This window comes from Podospora bellae-mahoneyi, chromosome 5 (genome assembly GCF_035222275.1).
Source record: "Podospora bellae-mahoneyi strain CBS 112042 chromosome 5, whole genome shotgun sequence".
Taxonomy (NCBI): domain Eukaryota; kingdom Fungi; phylum Ascomycota; class Sordariomycetes; order Sordariales; family Podosporaceae; genus Podospora; species Podospora bellae-mahoneyi.
Window position 1 is genome coordinate 624,702 of NC_085884.1, and position 19,965 is coordinate 644,666.

Consider the following 19,965-nt stretch of genomic DNA (forward strand, 5'->3'; position numbering starts at 1 on the left):
AATAGCGTTTTATTGTGGAGTCAGGCTTAGAGTAGTACGATGATAATTTTAGAGGGTGGGCGAATATGCTCGCCCCGAGACCAGACGAGGATCTCGTTGACGGCTCCCGGATCACTCACGTTCAGCGAAAAAAAAGTAGGGGGAGCAAATTATTAAGTCGTCAGATCTCACGAAGAGACGCATAGCCTTGCTCTCTAGAAAACGCACTTCCTTGCCACCTACCAAGGAAAAGTCCGCACTTTCTTCCCATCCACAGCCTGTCAAGCAGAGTGGGCAGCTTCCCCAGGAAATAAGAGTTATATTTAAGTTTTGGATTTATAGCTAAGAGCGAAACCGGCGTCCGCTCTTGCACTCTTTGAAGTGTTTGGCCACGGACCAGCCGTACTTGAAGAACATCGAGGTCCCAAATGAATTCCCAATGGTGCTGACATTTGCCGGCGTTTACGTGTTGAGAGGCTGTCAAAGTACGACACCGTAGCCACCAGGTAAATAGAGCAGCCAAATGTTTATATAATTTGCCCCACAGTGCGATGGAGAGAGAGGTATAAACCTGTTAAGGCGAATATCTGCTGCGTTGTATAATGTGATCTTCTGCTGCTTAATGTAGTTCCACCACAATAACGTCGGATTAATTATGGTAGTAGATTAAAACTATATGTATGTAGCGAAAACAAAATATTCTAAATCAACAACGTCTCCGAAACGCTTCAGTTAAGCCAAAATATTGAAAGATATAATGTTATACGACATTATGACGTCCACCTTTCCCATTAAAATCAAATCGAAAGAGGCAAAGTTGGCCAGAAGCATGTCCTATGGCGATGGTACAATTGTATACAGCTGTACATATTGGTCGATAGTTAGGAGGAAGCCAGATAAGGTTCTTCCCATTTCGTGTAATCCACTTATCACTGACAAAGAGAAGACCGCTGCCCGGTCCTTGGTCTGTAAAGTTATTTGCTGAACTCGGGGTTATCTTCAGCAATCCGCGATCTGTTTCAAGGTAATCATTATCCACAAACGATAGACGTTTAAAAATGCCATGCTCCATGAGGGTCCGCCGGTGCTCGCCGGTAGCCACATCCCAGAGCCGTACCGTGTTATCGTCTGAACATGACGCTAGTGTGGCACCGTCTGGCGAGAACGCTACCGCTGTAACACAATCGCTATGCCCCTCGAAGGTCCGCCGGTACTCGCCGGTAGCCACATCCCAGAGCCGTACCGTGTTATCGTATGAAGCTGACGCCAGTGTGGTACCGTCCGGCGAGAACGCTACCGCCGTATTAGAACGGCTATGTCCCTCAAGGGTCCGCTGGTGCTCGCCGGTAGACACATCCCAGAGCCATACCGTGTTATCGTATGAAGCTGACGCCAGTGTAGCACCATCCGGTGAGAACGCTACCGCTGTAACACCACGGTTATGTCCCTCAAGGGTCCGCCGGTGCTCGCCGGTAGCCACATCCCAGAGCCGTACCGTGTTATCGTATGAAGCTGACGCCAGTGTAGCACCATCCGGCGAGAACGCTACCGCTGTAACAGCACGGTTATGTCCCTCAAGGGTCCGCCGGTGCTCGCCGGTAGCCACATCCCAGAGCCGTAGCGTGTTATCGTATGAAGCTGACGCCAGTGTAGCACCATCCGGCGAGAACGCTACCGCTCTAACATAACCTTTATGTCCCTCAAGGGTCCGCCGGTGCTCGCCGGTAGCCACATCCCAAAGCCCTACCGTGTTATCCTCTGAAGCTGACGCTAGTGTAGTACCGTCCGGCGAGAACGCTACCGCTGTAACACAATCGCTATGCCCCTCGAAGGTCCGCCGGCACTCGCCGGTCGCCACATCCCAGAGCCGTACCGTGTTATCGTATGAAGCTGACGCCAGTGTGGCACCATCCGGCGAGAACGCTACCGCCGTAGCATAACTGTTATGTCCCTCAAGGGTCCGCCGGTGCTCGCCGGTAGCCACATCCCAGAGCCGTACCATGTTATCGCATGAAGCTGACGCCAGTGTGGCACCATCTGGCGGGAACGCTACCGCTATAACAGTGTCGTTATGTCCCTCAAGGGTCCGCCGGTACTCGCCGGTCGCCACATCCCAGAGCCGTACCGTGTTATCGTATGAAGCTGACGCCAGTGTGGCACCATCCGGCGAGAACGCTACCGCCGTAATAGAAAGGTTATGTCCCTCAAGGGTCCGCCGGTACTCGCCGGTAGCCACATCCCAAAGCCCTAACGTGTTATCCTCTGAACCTGACGCTAGTGTGGTACCGTCCGGCGAGAATGCTACCGCTGTAGCATAACTGTTATGTCCCTCGAAGGTCCGCTGGTGCTCGCCGGTAGCCACATCCCAGAGCCGTACCGTTTTATCGTATGAAGCTGACGCTAGTGTGGTACCGTCCGGCGAGAACGCTACCGCTGTAACATAACCGTTATGTCCCTTGAAGGTCCGCCGGTGCTCGCCGGTAGCCACATCCCAGAGCCGTACTGTGTTATCCTCTGAACCTGACGCCAGTGTAGCACCATCCGGCGAGAACGCTACCGCTGTAACACCACGGTTATGTCCCTCAAGGGTCCGCCGGTGCTCGCCGGTAGCCACATCCCAGAGCCGTACCGTGTTATCGTATGAAGTTGACGCCAGTGTGGTACCATCCGGCGAGAACGCTACCGCTGTAACCCAACCGTTATGTCCTTCAAAGGTCTGCAGACACGCGTCCCACTCCAAGTCAACCATTGGCAATACTGGGATCCATTCAGGAATATAGCCACAGAATATTCCCCTGATTATGCTTTTCTTTGGCGCAAAAATAAGTGTGGAAGTATAAGTCTGAAGGGGGTAAATGTCGATAATCTGGCGGAAGCTAAGAATAAATCGTATTGCATCGTGTAAAAACGCGGAGATCGTGGAACTAATACCGGGCTATATATTTCGTGTTAGCGAATATTTATAAATCTTCTTTAGTGCGCCTTACACTAAGGAGACCCTGTAAATCCCTAATCATTCCAACACTTGTAGATAGTTTCCCAAGGAGACTTAGCGCTTCCAGCCAGTGGAGGAAATGACCTTCGAGGAAGGTATATACTTGATGGTTATCGCTTATACGAGAACTGCTTTGCTGAAAGTGATAGACCCAATATAGGCACGCATACCGGACATCTGATGGCAAATGTAAGTCGATGACTGACGACTCAATGTCGGCACGAGCTGTTCCAGGCATTCTCAGATCGCAGATGTCCTTCTTCAAGTTATCAGAAAGAAGCTCCAAGCATCTACTCGCAATTATTTCGTGGGTGGCACCCCTGTCTATCCAGAACGAGTTGGTGTCCTTTTTGTTGGGATCAACGAGAAAGTCATGGAATGACAAATGAAACATCCTAACCGGGGATGTAGGAGAGACCGGTACGCTAAGGACGGAGTGAAGTGGTTCAAGTCTGCGAATAACAACCTTCTCTTGTATACCAAGAAGTCGGGCTAAAGAGCATATCGAGAGTGGTTCGGCTAAGAGCACAATCGGGCCCACGACCATCCGGAATTCATCAAGAAGGGATCTCTTAGATACCTCGGAACCGACAAGCAACCGATCAAGGACTGGGCGATATGTTGCGTCTAGCTTGTCGATCTCGGATTGCTGTGTTCCTGACTGATATTCCAGGATCTTTGCTAATTGATCACCGGGATCACACCATGCTGGGTCCCGGATAAAACGGCAAACAGTAGCTGCAAAGATAAAGAGGGGAACGGCCATCTTGACCAAGTCTTGGACAATCTGGGGACCAGGCCAATCGTGCGGAAGCTGCTGCCCACCAGGAGACAGATCATTGTAGTCGTTTCGGATTTTTGTAAGCTCAGAGTCCAGATATACAGCGATATCGTGCTCGATAATTGGCTTTGGGATTTCATGCAAGACTAGATCCTGGTATTTTCCCTTGATCTTATTGAAGCCAAGTCGGATTGGCAACTCAGGCCGGCTTGTAAGGAAAGCTCTTAGCCGTACGGAAATCAGACTCTTTGCTTGTGACAACAGGGAAATAATAACCCTGATATCATCGTCCCGTTCGCACTCATCAAGGGCATCAATCACCAGGACAATTGTCTTAATGTCGTCCAAACTGCCCCTTAGGTTTTCCAACGGCTTTAGGATCAGCTTCTTAAACTGCTCCTCCAACCTTTTGCTCGTGACGTAAGGGTCAGCCTCAATAGCATCCTTGATATACGATGCCAAACTAGGCTCTTTGACAACAAGCTGAGTCGCAATGGTTGTAAACAGCAGGGCGGCCTTGCTCCGGTCTTTCTCGCCTCTCTTAAAGAAGAAGCTGGCACCGAGAAAATTTTGGTCCGCAAACGATTGCGCGACTGTACGTGATATGGTGGACTTCCCAGTTCCTGCCATGCCGTTTAGCCAGAAGATGCATTCGCCGTGCGGATCGTCCGCCCATGCCATTATGTCCCGCTGGAGGCCAACTCGGGTATCAGGGTGACATCGCGCGTCGTGCTCGTCCGTGTGGGAGTCAAAGGCGGCACCGTTCGCAATGGGGAGCTTGGAAAGGATGGCATCGCGGATCGTCTGTGAATTCGAGCGTATCTCGTCAAGCACACCACTACTGATAGTTAGAAACCTTAGAACTCGGAATTGGGGAGTAGAACATACGTCATCTTCCCGTTAATCCACTGTTTAAGATCGTCAACGGAGTTATATCCCTCCGGTGGAATCTCAAGCGCTTCCAGAAGACCGGGTGGGGAGACGGGGGTGTCAAAAGACGCCCCTTTCGTCAAACTCTCCCTGAACCTAGTGCCATCTCTTGCAATTTCTTCGGTTGCCGTTGCCAACTCAGTTCTACCCCCAATCTTGTTTGCGCGCTTCTTAAGTTTATCCTCCATGTAAGCCAAGCAGAGCGCATAACAAAGAGCGTTGCCATGCGCCATATCTATCACGATCTCATCCTGGCGAGTAAGAGATGAACCCTTGTACAAGAGCGGGTGTGCAAGCTTGTTGTAAAGATCTTCCGCGATAGTCGTGACTTGTATTTCGAATATCACGTCGCAGAACTGAGAAAGGGCTCTGTATTTCCCTTTTTCTAAGCTGACACGATAGTTGCGAGTCTCGTAGGCACCGAACCGTGTTTTCCAGGACCGACCAATCTCACGGTCACGGACGAAAATAACTGGCTCCTCTTCCTTCCGAAAACTTTCTTTAATAAAGCAAACGGCTCTCTCCATATCGTCAGCAAATTCAAGGATAATCCTGAGTCCGACAAGATCATGAATGTTACTGAATATGTCAGAGAAGCTCTCGAATTGCTTTTGGCTGCGATCTAAAAGCGCTTTCTCGCGCCGATCGAGTGACTTTCTGATTGAATCGACCTGCTTAGTTCTGCTTTTGACTTGGCAGTCAATAGCTCTGCGCTCGAGAGCACTTTTGCAAAATTCCTCCAGTCTCTCCCTCATAGCGTCGTACTCATTTAGCAATTTAGGCCAGATGTCGTTGACGAAAGCGCTCTTAGGATCTAGGCTAACAGGCCCCTCGGTCATTTGATTGATTTTCACCCGCAGTGATTGATTTGGAGCATCACCGTCGCCCGCTTGAGGCGGAGCTTGTGAATGTGCATCCATGGTATGCTGGCGGCGTAGTGTTCTACCAATCGACCAAATGAAGTGCTGATCGTGGAGAGTGATGGGGCTCGCATAGCCGCCTGTACAGGCAGGAAAAATATAAAGAAAGCAGTAAATACACTAGCAGAGGGTGCGAAGGGCAGTGTTCAAACTGCGATCGGGCCTTGTCTCAAAGGTTGAAGGCCTCGTAGGTAGGCGGTACAGAAGTTGGATAAGGGAGATAATTAGCAGCCAAAGGCTCCTGGAGCGACGACAAGGAGCCAGGCAGCTGTTCGCCATTGCATTGGGCATCAACCTAATGGTGCAATCCCTGCAGCTACCTGTGTTTATCGGTTTACACAAGCGAATCACACAGTGCCACACGACGAAGATAAGGTCTGTGCTTGTTGCCGTGCTACGCGACGCACAATGACCAGCCTGCAATGAGGCACTTTGCAAGGCAGCCGAGGCGGAGGGCCTACTGCGCCACAACCTCAAGCTGCACGTGATATTAGCGACATGCATATCGCACTACATAAGGCAGTCGAACAAGGTGCATTAGCTCAATCGTTGGACACTAAGTTCTTACACACACTTCTTCCCTCTCCTTCAGATCGCTATCCTTATACAGGCTGGACGAGGAGGATGAACTACGAAAAAGGATCATACAGAGATTTTGTCCGATCTCGATGCCAAACCAACCCTTGCGTCACTGGATTAGCCGATTATTTGAGATGTGGGCCTGGAGCTGCCAGTACCATCGTTACTCTCGACTACTCCCGGGACGGACAATCGGTACCGAATCCTCTAACGGTATCCGAGGTTGATCTGGCCAAGCTGATGGGTGCGACCTCTACAACCGCTGGCCGGATTGTGCTCGTTGAGAACATCCAACCCCATTTGGTCTGTTTGCTCGGCGAGATTTTTGATGTGGATCCAATCTTCTTTGCCGGCCACGTCACCACCGACTTCAAAGACATCGAGAATGCACCACCTCCTCCTTCACTTGCGTTGTTTCCATCCCAGATTGCTGAAAATGGCTATCTCCATCTCCACTATCAGCAGGTATTGGACCTGGGAAGCGCAGACTTGTTTACATCTTCGTACAGTCTGAAATCGGACTCCGACGTTCCTCGAAATGTCAGACTTCTACCGCATCTATCAGGCCGACAGATTGCTTTGGCTCGAGCGTGCTGTTCTATTCTAGTGAAAAAGATCAAAGGCATATGGATTTGTAAGTCTTGCTCAGATATTTAATGCATCGTGACGGCATCTCTAACATTAGTAGGCTTAATCCTGGTGGATCCCCCTGTCAATATGGTTCTTGAGACGTTGGGGTTAGGCGGCCGAAAGTCATATCCAAGTATGATGTTGCATGGAGGATTCGAGGAATTTAAGCAACCGACGTCTTTCGCGTCTTTCGGATCTACCACGAGCGATCGTTTACCAGATAAGAAGTCGATGCTCAGTAACCTGCTCCGCTACTTCCGCCACCAACCACCTGGGTTCATGATAACAGAGCCTAGCATCTTGAGCCTCGGCTACTACCCGATACGTATCGTCTTAGCTGAGTGGAATCTTTACATGCTCCTGATGAGTCGTTACTTGAAATATTATGAATATACTCTGCACGACATCGAGAATCGACTGCACGATAGCGACATTATCGACCTTCAACGTTGGCGGCGGCGGAACATGCAAAGCCGACACAAACTAAATCTTCTCTCTGAGTTCATCGATTATTGGTTACAACAGGAATCCAAAAAGCAGCCGTGGGATTTTATACTGAAAGATATCAAGCATGTATCGTCACAGCTAGAGCATTACAGCCGCTCGCTCGAGCATATGGTCCCAGTAGCAACGTCGATGGTACAGCTGTTCGACTCACGGCGGTCGATACAAGAGGCTGCCAACGTTAGCCGGCTCACTTTTATTGCGCTGGTGTTTGTGCCGCTGTCTTGGGTCGCCAGCCTTTTCAGCATGTCAGAAGATTACTCTCCAGGACACAAGAGCTTTTGGGTATATTTTGCTACTGCACTGCCAGTTATGATTCTAGTCTTGCTTTTATCAACTGTGCAAGGGGATCGACTGAAGGGAAAATTGAAGAGGATTTGGGTAGTTTTACGACGGTAAGCGGGAAGACGAAGGACTGAAGCAGTGTTAGCGTAGATATACAAAATGTAATAATTGTTCTATGATCTACACGTTGCCTTGAGTTTTCCATTAGCTTTCCAGACAGTTAATGTGAGGCTTAATGAATCACAGTTCCCAGCCGTACATTCGCTTTGAAATATAAAAATATAAATATCACGGCACCGGCCGGTTTACAGGTACTATAAGTTAGTAATATTACCTGCCAACTGTTCTATATCCTTGTGAAGGTCAACTCGGGTATCGGAGTAACATCGCGCGTCGTGCTCGTTTGCGTAAGAGTCGAAGGCTGCATCCTTGGTGTTGGAATACAGCACTCATTTGTGGATTTTACAGTATTATCCCCCTTGTTGCTCACAGCACTCAAAATCTTCAAGCCACAAGACTCATATCGCCCACAGCGGTCACAGGAAGCTACAAAGCTCTCAACCACAACAGTCAAGCTCGAAGGCGACCGTAGGGGACGTCGAATTGGCGCGCCAATTCAGCAAGATTCGGCTTAGGATGCTTGCTAGCTGAATTCAGGACTTCGACGATTTTAGATTCTACCTCACTATATTGCGATGCTGACCCAGAAGGAATTTGAGGTATTATTTGCGTTGAGGTGTTTGCGTTGACACAATGAGGTGTCCTTTGGACTGAGATGTCCTTTGCAACGAGATATCATTCACATTCAGCTATATCAGCCGTTGCAGAGAGTCGAGCCTTGGCACGCTAGCGATATCCGGTAGTGGCACCTTTCGCATTGAGGTGTCTTGCATTGAGATGTCTTGTATCGAGGTGTCCTGCGTTGGGATGTCCAGCCCCGCTTCGAAAAAAGATGCATGTCAGTTCGCAGAGATCGCTCCACGACAGAGGCACAACGATCTGTATCGGCCAGCGATCTATGCTAGCAAACGTTGTCACAGTTAAGCCAACAGGCAGGTTGAACAGTATGTGGGGCACGGGAGGTGCCCAGCCAATCGCAGGCAGGCCCCACCACGAAGGCGGTGCAGCATAGCACAATCCTTATCTAAGTTATCTGACAAATCAACGAACCTAGGTTCCAGCACCAGTGTTTTTAAATAATCCAGTTCGGTATAGCTAATAACTATATAGTAAAATAACTTGTCTTAATTATAGTGGTTCAAACACTAACGAATATAACGTACATTATATATCATCGAACTATTTACTACCCTTCAATTCCTCCGTATATATACACAATACCCTAAATTAATTATAGCCCAACTGCTCTAATCACATCCTAATTAGCCCTGCCAGTAATTATTATAATCACACCCTGATTACTCTAATCACATCCTGATTGGCACTGCCAGTGATTATGCTCTGATCACCTTGATTATATCCTGATTAGCTCAGCGCACCCTGCGCCGCTCACACTGTTTGACCTGCTTGTTGGCTTAACTGTGACACACGCGCAAGGAGAAAACGGAAGTCATAATTAGTTTTAGTTACGGTAAGTATAGCCGAACCGTCCTTAGACATACTTTAGCTTAGGGTAATGCTTACTTCGCTCATTTTGCTCACCTTCTGAGACTAACACGGACAGAGCCCCAAGATATTGTCGGGTGTGACTATATAGGTAAATGTACTCTCTAAAAGTCTGACAAGAAGCTAGATGATGATGGTGATGATGATGATGATGATGACTGGCTTGTATCGAGGATGAAGGGTCTTTTGACTTCAGACAGGTACCTTGATATGACCATCTCCTGTGGCACCCAAAGCAGGAAGGTGCACCAAGCAATCGTCTGTCCCGCTTGTCCACTGTTTGAAAAGGCGTTGGCTGGAGACTGGAAGGTAAGTTGTATAAGTTGTGAAGGGTGTTGTTGAAGCTTCTGACAAGAATTGCCATCCAGGAAGCACAAGACAACACCATCGACATGTCGACTCACGCCCCCTGGATGATTGACCGTCTCGTGGAGTTCATCTACACTGGAGAATATTCAACCTGTCAACACACGACCAAAGGGGACGGTGATGTCAATTGCGATGACCATAGCTGCTCCACGCTCCTCACAAAGGACCAATTCCTCCATGGTTTTGATCAGACCGATCTGCCCACTGCTTTCACGACTCCCGACACCAGTGAGCGTCTCACGAGTTCGGGTTATCCTAATCGTAGACTTTCCCCAGACCGTATCAGAGAGGGCTTTTGGATCTCACCGCAGGTGTATATCCTGTGTGGAATCCAAAGGCTTTGTACCTTTGCCGCAGTCCGCTTTCATGAGTTCGGCTCTCTTCTCTCACACCCAGACTGAGCGTTAGATAGACACCAAAGGATGGAAGATTCATCTGAATTTGTCCAAAGGGTTGGAAAGATACTAGTTTCGATGATCGATCCACTTTATTCAATACTGCCACCCATCTCGAGAGAGAAAAGAACATGCTTCACAGAAAGCTATGTCACCATTTGATGCGGTATGAAAGGGTTGAGGAGTACAGGGCGCAAATAGTTCTCATGGTGCAAAAGGATAACGAGTTCGCCTAAGATTTTCGGAACATCTATTACAAACTGCACCTGGCAGCCCTGATGACCTTGACCACCACTTGTTGCCAAGTGTTGAGCGCGTTGATTACCTCGTTCACAATCCGGAGCTTCCGGGGTTTACATGTAGCATGAGGGGTTTGGTAGACGCGTTAATAAAATAAAATGGGTTACCAATCGTCTTATTCCGACCTTGGTCAGAGTGAATGCGTTCTACCTTTCTCTCCAAAACCTGGAATCAGCCCATGGTTGTTGTCAACATTTGATGTCGAGAGAAGAGCCAGATGTCTAACCACAGCAACAGCAACTGAGATAAACTCCAGCCTAACGTGAGTTAGCAATGTCTTACCTCCAAGCGTATAGACAGAATATAGCAACCTACCAGGAAAGTGATTGGATGTCTAGGATACAAAAGGCCACGCCGCTATACACCAAGGTTGACTTTGGGTCCAAGCCATGGCTTTGATGGTGCACCTATGTTGCGGATCCCATATGTACCTGTCGTTCGAGTGTTGAGCCTGAGAACGTGACCGGATCCAGATGGCCGAAACGTAAACATACCAATGCGATTGCCGAAGCTTTTGGTGACCCTTTATGTACCCTTCCACGTTGGTTCATCACTCTGTGATTCTCTAGTTCTCTCCCTTGCTCTTCACGGCGGCCACTGTGAAGGCGTATTGTCCCCACGGATCGTAAGCAGCTGAAGCGTTGGACTCGCCGGCGCAGTCAACATTGGTCTTGGAGTCACTATCCCGCTCTCCAGCACCTTGCTCCTTGTCGCTGTCCAAGAGCGGCTTGAAAAGGGCGATCTCTCTATCGGTGGCGTAATGATGCCAGGGATCAAAGGTAGGATCGTTGGTGAAGTGGACAGTAACCTTGGCTTTGTACGACTCTGGCGAAGGCCGCTTGTCGGCCGGTTGGTGGCGGAGGTCAATGTTCAGCAGGGCCTCCTCCATCAGATCCTCTTCGGTGAAGGTTGTGTCGCCGCAGTAGAAGCACTCGGAAGGCTTGAGATAGTGGTAGGTTGTGCCTCTCTTCTTGGGGCCGCGGCACTCGTCCCAGTTCTTGCGCTGCTTGTTGCAAGGCTTGAGGTCGATCTCCTGCGAGTCGATGGCAGCGCCGCAGTCCTTGCAGACGTAGTGGCAGAGGGTGAAGGTGCACATCTTGGCGGTAGGAGTGGCGGATTGGTGTGCAAGTTGGGTGAAGGCGATGAAGCGAGACGAAGAAACAATCCTCTTGTGGCGTTTGTGAACAAAAGAAGTAAAGAGTCGAGTGACAACGAAAGAGATTGCTATTTATGGCATCATCCAGCGGCCCCGGCACTCTATCCTGCAGCAGGGCTTTATTCACCTTTGTTCACCTGGTCTATTGTGATCGAAGACAATGGCTTTGTCGCACCACACGGCCAATTGGAATTGGCAGTATATAAGTTGCTCCCAATCCGTCACCCTGTAACGGACCGACATTCATACATTATAACACTTCACTCAATCTATCTGATCAATCACAGAGCAACTTTAATCAGTCACAGTTCATCTAGTGCAGATAACAGTGAGTCATCTTGGTCAAAATGGCAACCAATTCCACATACTTTGTTGCTCTCTGCTCCTTCGTAGCCACCCGCTACGCGGAAGCCGGGATCCAACTTGACGATATCGAGCGCGAAGAATTGCCCCTTACCCTCAGCACCTTCCTCAACACCATCTCCAACGGTCTTGGTGACCCCATTCCGGAGAAAAGAAAGCGCCGAGGTATTGACTTCGGCCCGGAAACACTCAACGAGATTCCTCCTGCTAACTTGCATTACAGCACCAACAAAGGCCGCCAATGCCAGCCACACATCAGCGGGCACCGGCATTCCCGCTCGGGTATATCTTCAGGCCTTGTTCCCGAATACTTCGGCTGCCCGAGATGCCATGGCACTGGAACCACCTGCCCAAACGCCAACATGACCGCCCTCATCAATCGTGAAAGCGGGCCTATTGCCAAGCTAGCCTCAGCAATCTACGCAGTCGACCAGGTCTTTCACAAATGGGTAGTCCACGCCTTCCCCCCCGGCTTCTCCTGGGCCTCCTCCCCCTTGGACAACTCCTACTCCCAAGCCGAACTGACCACCTTCTTCAACCTCATCACCTTGTCCTACAACCTCCACACCCTCCGGACCACCCTCAAGGACCTCAGCACCCACATGAAATTCGTCTCCAGAAAAATCTCCGCCTTCTCCGCCGCCCTCTCCTTCCTCTTGGGAATCCTAATCCACATCTCGGAGAGCCACGGAGTCCAAATCCCCCCTAACCTCCCCTTCACCTTCAAACCAGTCGACGAAACCCATTACCGCTGCCCCTTCCCGGGCATCACCAACCAGTCCAACACCAGACCCCCACATGACCACTACTTCACCCTCGTCAAGAGTTCCATCCTCCTCCGCCACGCCGTCACCCAACTTTCCAAATTCATCACCACCACGCTCGCCTCCCACATCCGCCTCGCCGTCATGTCCGTCGGCGCCTTGTCACAATCCCCCCCCGGAACTATCGACCCTTCTCTCCTCTGCCCAGGTAGGCTGGGCCAGTTAGCGGACAAGCTGGGGAACATGGAGGTCATCTCCATGGAGCAGGAACTCAAGCCTTTTCTCCAACGGCTCGAGGACCATGCCGCGGCTGTCAAGGAGAAGCTGGGTGGGTGGGATTTGGGGGATCAGGCGCTGGCAATGGATACCAGCACTCTGTCGGGGTCGTATGTCGAGATGTTGGCGGGCAAGTTTGGGGAGGTTCAGACGGCGACGTTGGGGAGTGGCGGGTGGATGATCCAGGTTGCGGAGGAGGGGGCGAGGGTGGTAGGTGAGGTTGCTGAGGGGTATAGGCTGTTGAGGCTGAGGGAGTATTGTTGATTGACATGGAAGTGGGAGATGGTGGGTGGACAGATCATGGTATGGAGTTTGGTAAGTAGGGTGTAGTTTTCTTTAGGTTGTTGGGACTGTCACGACTGTCTGATGCCGTGCTTTTGGATATCACCTTTTACTAATTTTCTTCTTTTATACCACATGAACCCAGAAATGTTTACTACCTAATTTATTCTTTTATCACAACACACACAAGTCCCAGAATGCAACAGTGAAACGTGACAAGTAGCAAGAACCAAACAGCACCATGGTTTTATTGTCAACGGTGGAAGGGATGAATCCCGTGAACCACCACGTTGAAAGCTATGCTAGGTATCTATCTACCCAATAACAAAGCTCATTTTTCCCTTCCATCCGTGGCGTCAGTTCAGAGACTGACATGTCCAATTCCCAGTGCTGACTGATCCCTGCCTTGAAAAATGTACCCTGGCCAGAGTAGAGAAGAGAAAGAGGAAAGAGGTATAAGAAAACAGAAAATAGAAATCACACTCATTGTTCGAGTGAGACTTGTGTTGTACAGGCCCCCCACAATTGACCTCGACAACAGCAAAGAAAATAGAGCAAGAAACCCCCGCCGTCACCCGTCCCAGTTCCGTGATATGCTCCCAATCCCCCCATGTATGCATATATATGTCCCAACCTTTCCCTCTGCATGCCGCCCTCTTAGTTCTTGATATACCAATCAGGATGCTCACCAACCCACTTCTTGACCTTCAACCCCGAATCGATCTTGGGGTAGGGGTTAGTAGGCCAGTATGCCCTCCAGGCATTGCAGTTGTTGTTGTGCTGGTTCTTGTCCGCCTGGCTGAAACCGTTGCGCAAGTCATCGGGGCGCTCGAGATACTGCACCGACAAACCGCCAGACACGTGCCAGGCAATGTGGCAGTGGAAAAGCCAAGCACCGGGGTTGTCAGACTTGAAGGCGATAAGCAGCCATCCGTTGGCGGGAAGCATGGCGACGTCGCGACGGACCGGGTTGGAGCTCTTGAGCAGGGCCATGTCAGTGGCGGGATTGAAGCGGTAGCGTGTCTGAGGAACACCGGCCGGTTGGTCGGGGGAGCGGCCGACGACGAGGAAATCATGACCGTGAAGATGCATCGGGTGCGGAATGCTGAAGGGGCCGGTAGGATCGTTCTCGATGAGCCAGTAAGTCCATTGGTTGACGCTGTTGACGGTGATGACGTTGGCTTGAGGAGGATAGCTGGTGTTTTGGGCAATGACGTAGTCAACAATCGGTTTGTCCCAGTCGACATTAATGGAGCTGCCATTGACCTTCCAGACAAAGAGGGGTGTGCCGCCGAGGGTCAAGGAGACGGGCAGAGTGTTGTTAGGGCGGGGAGTGAAGCCACTAGTAGGAACGCTGCGGGAGACAACAGGTGTCAAGTTGTTGAGGTCCATGCAGTTGGCATCAGCAGCAGGAGTGCCAATGTAGGTCGGGAGAGTGTTGGGAGCTCCCTGGTAGCGGAAGACCGCAGCCGGGTGAGGATTGAGCGAAGCACCGCAGGCAAGACCGCCGCCAAAGGTGGCGTTGAACCAGTAGTTCCCAACACTCTGGTTGGCGTCAATAGTGACATCGTAGCGCTGACCAACGGCAAGGAAGAGACTGTCGACAGTCTGGGCCTGAACGGGAACCATGTCGGCGGCAATGATGGTCATGGTGTGATTCTGGAGCTTCAGCTGGAAGTGATCGTGGGTCGAGGTGTTGATGATGCGGAGACGATGACGCTTGCCGGGGGTGAGCGTGACATTGGCAAATTTACCAGCGCCGGTCTGGGGATTCTTTCCGTGCCCTTTGAAGAGAACAGTGTCACTGGGAGGGGGACCGCCATTCATGGTTTCCTCGACCAGAACATCAGCCGGCTTGTGGTAGTAGTCGGTAATGGGGAAGACACCAAGATCAATATCGTAGGGAAGCGAAGCAGGACCATTGACCACGATGGTGCCAACGACGCCGTTGCCGTATTGGGCCGAGAAATGCGAGTGGTACCAACTGGTGCCATATTGCTGAGCGCGGAACCTGTAGATGCGGCTGCCTCCCTTGGGCGGGATAGGGCATTCGGTGACACCGTTGGCACCATCGTGCATGTTTGTTCCTTTCTGGTGGAGGCCGTGCCAATGAATAGAGGTGCTGCGAGAAAAGGGTCAGTACAAGTTCCATGGGCAGTAAACAATATCAATGTGAGAAACATACCCATTAGTCCTGAGATTGTTGATGACATTGACTTGAATCCAATCACCCCAATTAGCAGTAATGGTAGGCCCTGAATCACCTGTTAGCATAGGCCTTGTCAGATGGCACGGCAGTGAACATACCAAAGATGTCACCATTGACAAGCATGACCTTCTGCTTAACCACGCCATCAGGACCGAGCCAGTTGTCAACTTCGGTCAAGGTCAGAGTATACTATAAGGTTGTTAGTAACCAGGGGCACCATGACTTCATCAAAGGGGCAAAAGCATACGGTGCGTGTGACTCCGGTGTTGGGAGTGCTGACTTCGTAGTCCGTGTTGATATCAAAACCAGGGGCCCAGCAAGCACGGTTGGCGGCAGTGTGGCACGAAGACTGCCTCTCTTCGACGGGACGAAGAAGATCACGAGTGACCTCGCGGGGCACGCCCGGGAGAGAAGGTGCGGCTAGGACGGCGCTGGGAGCGACGAGGCCAAGCAGGAGCGCCGCGGCGCTGAAGAAAGACTTCATCATGAACAAGAACTGAAGAGAATAGACCGAGAGGAGAACCGGGTGAAGGGGGGGATGGAGAGGAGAGCTGGTGAGGATGAGAAGAAAGGGTGACTCAAAATGGACGGAGATGGTGATTCTTATAGAAGATCCATCAGATGGTAAAAAGACTCAGTCGATAATTCGAGATGTGATCAGCCAGGGTGATGGTGCTCGGTGCTCGTATTCTCGATGACCTCCCCTTTCCTCCTTTGGATATTGTCTGAGTCACGGCGTCTCTAGTCTTCTTCGTCGGAAGACGCGGGTACCGCTAGGTAGAGGCGTGTGTAGGACGCGCGAGGGGCAGACGTGAGCGGCTCGGCATATGGATGTCGATACCTGCTAGACTGCATTCTATCGAAGTTCCCATGACCTGGATCCAGCTATATGGGCGGCATGCCGAGAGTATTGGATGTATCGTGAGGGTGTGAGAAAGCTACGCTACAGATAGACATGATCTTAGGAACCGGGATAGCTTGACAGCAGGGTTATCGGGCTATGGCAACCCGAACACCCCATCCTGTCACGCCGGGTAAGCCCATGTTAAGGGCGGGGTGAGTAAGCTTGAAGCTGAACCGCAGCACAAGTTCGTGTGCGTTCAAAAAGAGGCATCTGCAAAGAGGGTCGCTTCGGCTGTACGTGGGCGGATGTTAAGTCACAGGATTCGATAGTCTCATGAAGCCTTCCACTTCTTTGGGACTCAACGAGGGCAGCGAGGTGGGGAGCTTTAGGTGTCGTAGCTGTTGATCTGTATCGTGATGGCTATTTGCGGAGCATCGCTCGAGGTGTGAAGAAGGGGAGTGGTGATGACTTCAATCACCATCCTGCATCAAAGTATTGGCTTGGCCCAAGCTGGGAATATTCTCCCAAAGATCGTGAACAAGGTACGTCGCTGCCTGCCTTGTGCCACACTCCATACCCCTGGACGAACAGGCGTGTAAGAGGAACGGGACGGCATGGAGAAGAGGCCCAAGAGATGCACATTTGACCCTTCAGCCGCGTCTTCGGCGGCTGTGCATGTGTACGGCAACAAACGGGCACCAACCGCGTAATCGAGGAACCATCTTGGCAGGGGAAAAGCAGAAGGGAGGCCAGTTGTGGATGGGGTGGACGGTGCAATGCGTACCATAGCGTGGGCAAAAGCAAAAGAGGGCACAAGATTGACATTTCGGTTTCTCGCTTACCCAGAGATTGAAGTCAACAGCCACGCGGCACCCAAGATCTTGGTAGTAACGGAATGTTTCTAGAATGGAAACCCGGAATCGAATAAACCAAACAATATAGATGACACTGCCAGGGTAATTGGGGGTCCCTGTTTGAAAACCAGTAAATGGTGAGCAGCAGCGGCGTAGTCATCTCGCGTTGGAAAGGGGGCACCGAACTGCAACCCAGTGGGCTACCCACGCAGGGACCTTGGAAATGCCCAAAGGATCACTTGGGCCAGGGTGATGTGGGCAGGTTACCGGTCAGGGTCGCAATACGAGTGGATAGCGCTATATCCGGCAACGAGGACGTCTCTTTGAGGGATGTCACGTTCTGAGTTTCATTCTCTCCGAGTAGCTCCCGACGAAGGCCTCGCTTCTGCCCTACCGGTATGATGATTAATTTGACATCCCGCTCGCCTCCTTGGAGATGGAACCAATTCTTATTGGCCACAGCTTATCTTGGCGGGGATAACAGCCTTTCTCGGTGATAAGTTATGAACACTTGTGTCCTGCAGTACGGGGTGGAACTATTGGCTGATGGTATGAGTGAAATATCGTTCGACGGATCACCTGCGTCAGAACGCTCACAGTCAGCACTAGACGACTGGAAGCTTGGTTCAGGCCGAAAGGGTTCTCAGGCCAAGCGCCTAGAGGATACGAATAGGAAACAAGAAACGACAAGTTGAAGCTACTGGCGACATGGACTTTGGGAAAGAAACGCAGCAAGAACTTGGAATAACTTGGCGGCAGAATCGGACCCGGAGCGGAAGTGAATGGTGGCCGGTAACCAGGCTAGTGTGTAATATGGCTTCCGAGGAGGCTCCAAGAATGAGGTGCTGGGATGCCCAGGCCATGCCATGCGAGTGTGATAAGTCGTGTAACCTCCATCGTAAGCTGAGAATGCAACTGTCCGCCTGGCACTTTTGAACAGACGCCGCATCGAAGAGGTGGCGTAAGGGGAACGCCAAATTGCGGATGCTAAGTTTCGAGGCGAGAGTCGAGTGTACCGGACTGTACAGTTGGGTGGGGCTTGTAGGGCAAGAGAAGAAAGACGAGCACTGGGTTTGCTCAAGCTTTAGCTGACCCCTGTTGTCGTCGCTTGTGATGACTTGATTTGTTTCTGCGGCTCGACGGCTGCAACGCTGCAACGCTGCAGCGCTGCAATGCTCCAGCAGCGCGGTTCTGTATAGTCAAGACTCGTATCATATCTGCGCTTGGGCAAGAAACGAAGAGACAGGCTGTGCCGTGCTCCTCCAATCTTACCAGTCTTACCGTCCTTACGCCGCAGTGTTCAACAATACCCCACAATGTGGAGGACAAGCTCTGGCCTTGTGGTTGACGAAACGAAATCGCCGTATGAGATCGTATTGTCTGGAGGCTGATGGACCCAAAGTAAGTTACTTGGATGTGGGAAGCAGCTGCAGGTGGGAGTGTTGAAGCTTTGGGCAAGCTAACCAAACTCGAATCAAAGTCGGTCCCGAGCCGTGTTCGCTTCTAAATAAAGCCAGTCTATTAGAACCCTGACCCCTTGTGCCCACACATTCGTCCAATCGCAATCGAGGCGCATTTTGAGTTGTTCCTTGCCCGCGATGTGGCGCGCCCGGCACGGCAGGCAAGTATTGGGTTCGTCGTACGGAATCAGACGAAATGCTCTTGATGGATTGTGGATGGGAAAAATGATTCGATGAAGGGTCGTTGAAGCGGAGCCCAAGGACGCCAGAATAATCCTTTCCTGGGCGCAACAATCCTTGTGTGGATCGGTGGGGAACCTGGGAGACTAGAAAGCGTAATAAACTCGAGAGACCAAGGTGAAGTCGTGATGGTTACCGACCCAAATGCATCACTAGTGTGCGGTGTGCAGCTCGGAGAACGCAGGGCCTTCAGGACCGAGCCTTGGACTTTGGATTTCCCGATGCCGGCCAGGTCATGGTCCTCGGACGTGATAACTGACCGGGCACGAGACGAGAGCGGTTGAAGACAGGAGGTGGAAGGGTTGCTTTGGCGTAAGAACAAGGTGTCGTGTCAGAGTCGCCAGGCAGGAACTGTGCATCAAAAGTCACCATGTTGGCCCAACTCGGACTTTCGGCAGTTGCCTGCCTCTTGGGTTGCTCTCGACTAGCTTATCCACACCTAGCAGCACAATAGCATCTTTCCGAGGAGGGGAGTAAGCTCTCCCTGACGTCGTGGGATATCGTCTTTCGTCGTCATTGTCGTATGTACTTCGTACCGCTCACATGAAGGCAGCGCCGTCGTTGTTTGGTCCGCTTAGAAGATATGGAAAAGTCCGTGTGAAGCTGCGCGCGACACACCGAGGCGTGGGTGGTGGTGGTAGGTTGAAAATGGTGGGGTAGGTACACTAAAGTCAGGGGCCAAGATAGCGGAGTGGGGGGTCGTTGTAGGGCGCGCCCCCAAGACATGGGCCAGTCGCAGCCAAGGACGTTGACAGCGATAGCGCCACGATAGTTAAGTGATTATGACACGGCCCATGCGTCCACTTCGTACAGACATAACATATTGGACAGTTTGACAGCTCCAGCCGATAAGTATCACAAGCATCAAGACCAGCTTCCCCTCATTGTACGTAATACCATCTTCATCCGATGATTCTGATCACCTTCTGATCCGCTCCGCCGTTCATGGTCTTGTGCTTATTTGTGTTGGCGGCCGTAGTAGTGCGGGGGGGATGCGTGAGCCCGGCCCGCTATTTTGCGTGGCCATCATCGCAAACAGCTTTTGTGATCTGTGTGAAATGGTCTCAGATTGCTTAAAAATCACAAAGTCCTGGCACCTAATGCTGAGACAATATTGCTTCCAGAAACGTCCGATTGAGTCGGGCAAAAAAGAGGTACCGTAGCTTTGACTCCAATGTTACGGTGTTGTCTTCGGTTGTCAGTTGTGCCTGTCCCCACGTGTTA

At 51.1% G+C, this 19,965-nt stretch overlaps 6 protein-coding genes across 6 annotated transcripts; 3 read left to right on the plus strand and 3 right to left on the minus strand.

Moving 5' to 3' along the window:
• Window positions 1-953: 953 nt before the first annotated feature.
• Window positions 954-5,883, minus strand: NWD5 (NACHT and WD40-domain containing NOD-like receptor 5; the record flags this gene model as incomplete). The annotated part of the gene is made up of 3 exons (XM_062879370.1): window positions 2,967-5,883; window positions 1,023-2,914; window positions 954-993 (listed from the first exon to the last, which is right to left on the minus strand). The coding sequence occupies exons 1-3, from the start codon at window positions 4,434-4,436 to the stop codon at window positions 954-956; spliced, it is 3,402 nt and encodes a 1,133-aa protein (XP_062730484.1). The 5' UTR covers window positions 4,437-5,883.
• A 282-nt stretch (window positions 5,884-6,165) lies between these two features.
• Window positions 6,166-7,788, plus strand: QC761_501220 (uncharacterized protein). The gene is made up of 2 exons (XM_062879369.1): window positions 6,166-6,818; window positions 6,873-7,788. The coding sequence occupies exons 1-2, from the start codon at window positions 6,230-6,232 to the stop codon at window positions 7,715-7,717; spliced, it is 1,434 nt and encodes a 477-aa protein (XP_062730485.1). The 5' UTR covers window positions 6,166-6,229; the 3' UTR covers window positions 7,718-7,788.
• A 1,651-nt stretch (window positions 7,789-9,439) lies between these two features.
• On the plus strand, window positions 9,440-9,999 carry QC761_501215 (uncharacterized protein; the record flags this gene model as incomplete). The annotated part of the gene is made up of 2 exons (XM_062879368.1): window positions 9,440-9,538; window positions 9,598-9,999. The coding sequence occupies 2 exons, from the start codon at window positions 9,440-9,442 to the stop codon at window positions 9,997-9,999; spliced, it is 501 nt and encodes a 166-aa protein (XP_062730486.1).
• An 859-nt stretch (window positions 10,000-10,858) lies between these two features.
• Window positions 10,859-11,389, minus strand: QC761_501212 (uncharacterized protein; the record flags this gene model as incomplete). Its single annotated transcript, XM_062879367.1, has 1 exon — window positions 10,859-11,389. The coding sequence occupies one exon, from the start codon at window positions 11,387-11,389 to the stop codon at window positions 10,859-10,861; it is 531 nt and encodes a 176-aa protein (XP_062730487.1).
• Window positions 11,390-11,681: 292 nt separating this feature from the next.
• QC761_501210 (uncharacterized protein) lies at window positions 11,682-13,116 on the plus strand (the record flags this gene model as incomplete). Its single annotated transcript, XM_062879366.1, has 2 exons — window positions 11,682-11,977; window positions 12,047-13,116. The coding sequence occupies exons 1-2, from the start codon at window positions 11,797-11,799 to the stop codon at window positions 13,114-13,116; spliced, it is 1,251 nt and encodes a 416-aa protein (XP_062730488.1). The 5' UTR covers window positions 11,682-11,796.
• Window positions 13,117-13,274: 158 nt separating this feature from the next.
• Window positions 13,275-17,870, minus strand: lcc1 (laccase, multicopper oxidase, benzenediol:oxygen oxidorectuctase). Its single transcript, XM_062879365.1, is given in 5 exon segments — window positions 13,275-15,256; window positions 15,320-15,389; window positions 15,442-15,532; window positions 15,591-17,233; window positions 17,246-17,870. The coding sequence occupies 4 exon segments, from the start codon at window positions 15,828-15,830 to the stop codon at window positions 13,792-13,794; spliced, it is 1,866 nt and encodes a 621-aa protein (XP_062730489.1). The 5' UTR covers window positions 15,831-17,233; window positions 17,246-17,870; the 3' UTR covers window positions 13,275-13,791.
• Between the last annotated feature and the right edge of the window lie 2,095 nt (window positions 17,871-19,965).

What these genes read in the sequence shown, in the direction of transcription:
- QC761_501220 (XM_062879369.1), top strand. Translation starts at nt 6,230, where the DNA reads ATGAACTACGAAAAAGGATCATACAGAGATTTTGTCCGATCTCGATGC. An exon ending in GATCAAAGGCATATGGATTT is followed by an intron (nt 6,819 to 6,872) that starts GTAAGTCTTGCT and finishes TAACATTAGTAG; the next exon opens with GCTTAATCCTGGTGGATCCC.
- lcc1 (XM_062879365.1), bottom strand. Translation starts at nt 15,830, where the DNA reads ATGATGAAGTCTTTCTTCAGCGCCGCGGCGCTCCTGCTTGGCCTCGTC. An exon ending in ACACCGGAGTCACACGCACC is followed by an intron (nt 15,533 to 15,590) that starts GTATGCTTTTGC and finishes ACAACCTTATAG; the next exon opens with TATACTCTGACCTTGACCGA. An exon ending in TGTCAATGGTGACATCTTTG is followed by an intron (nt 15,390 to 15,441) that starts GTATGTTCACTG and finishes CAGGTGATTCAG; the next exon opens with GGCCTACCATTACTGCTAAT.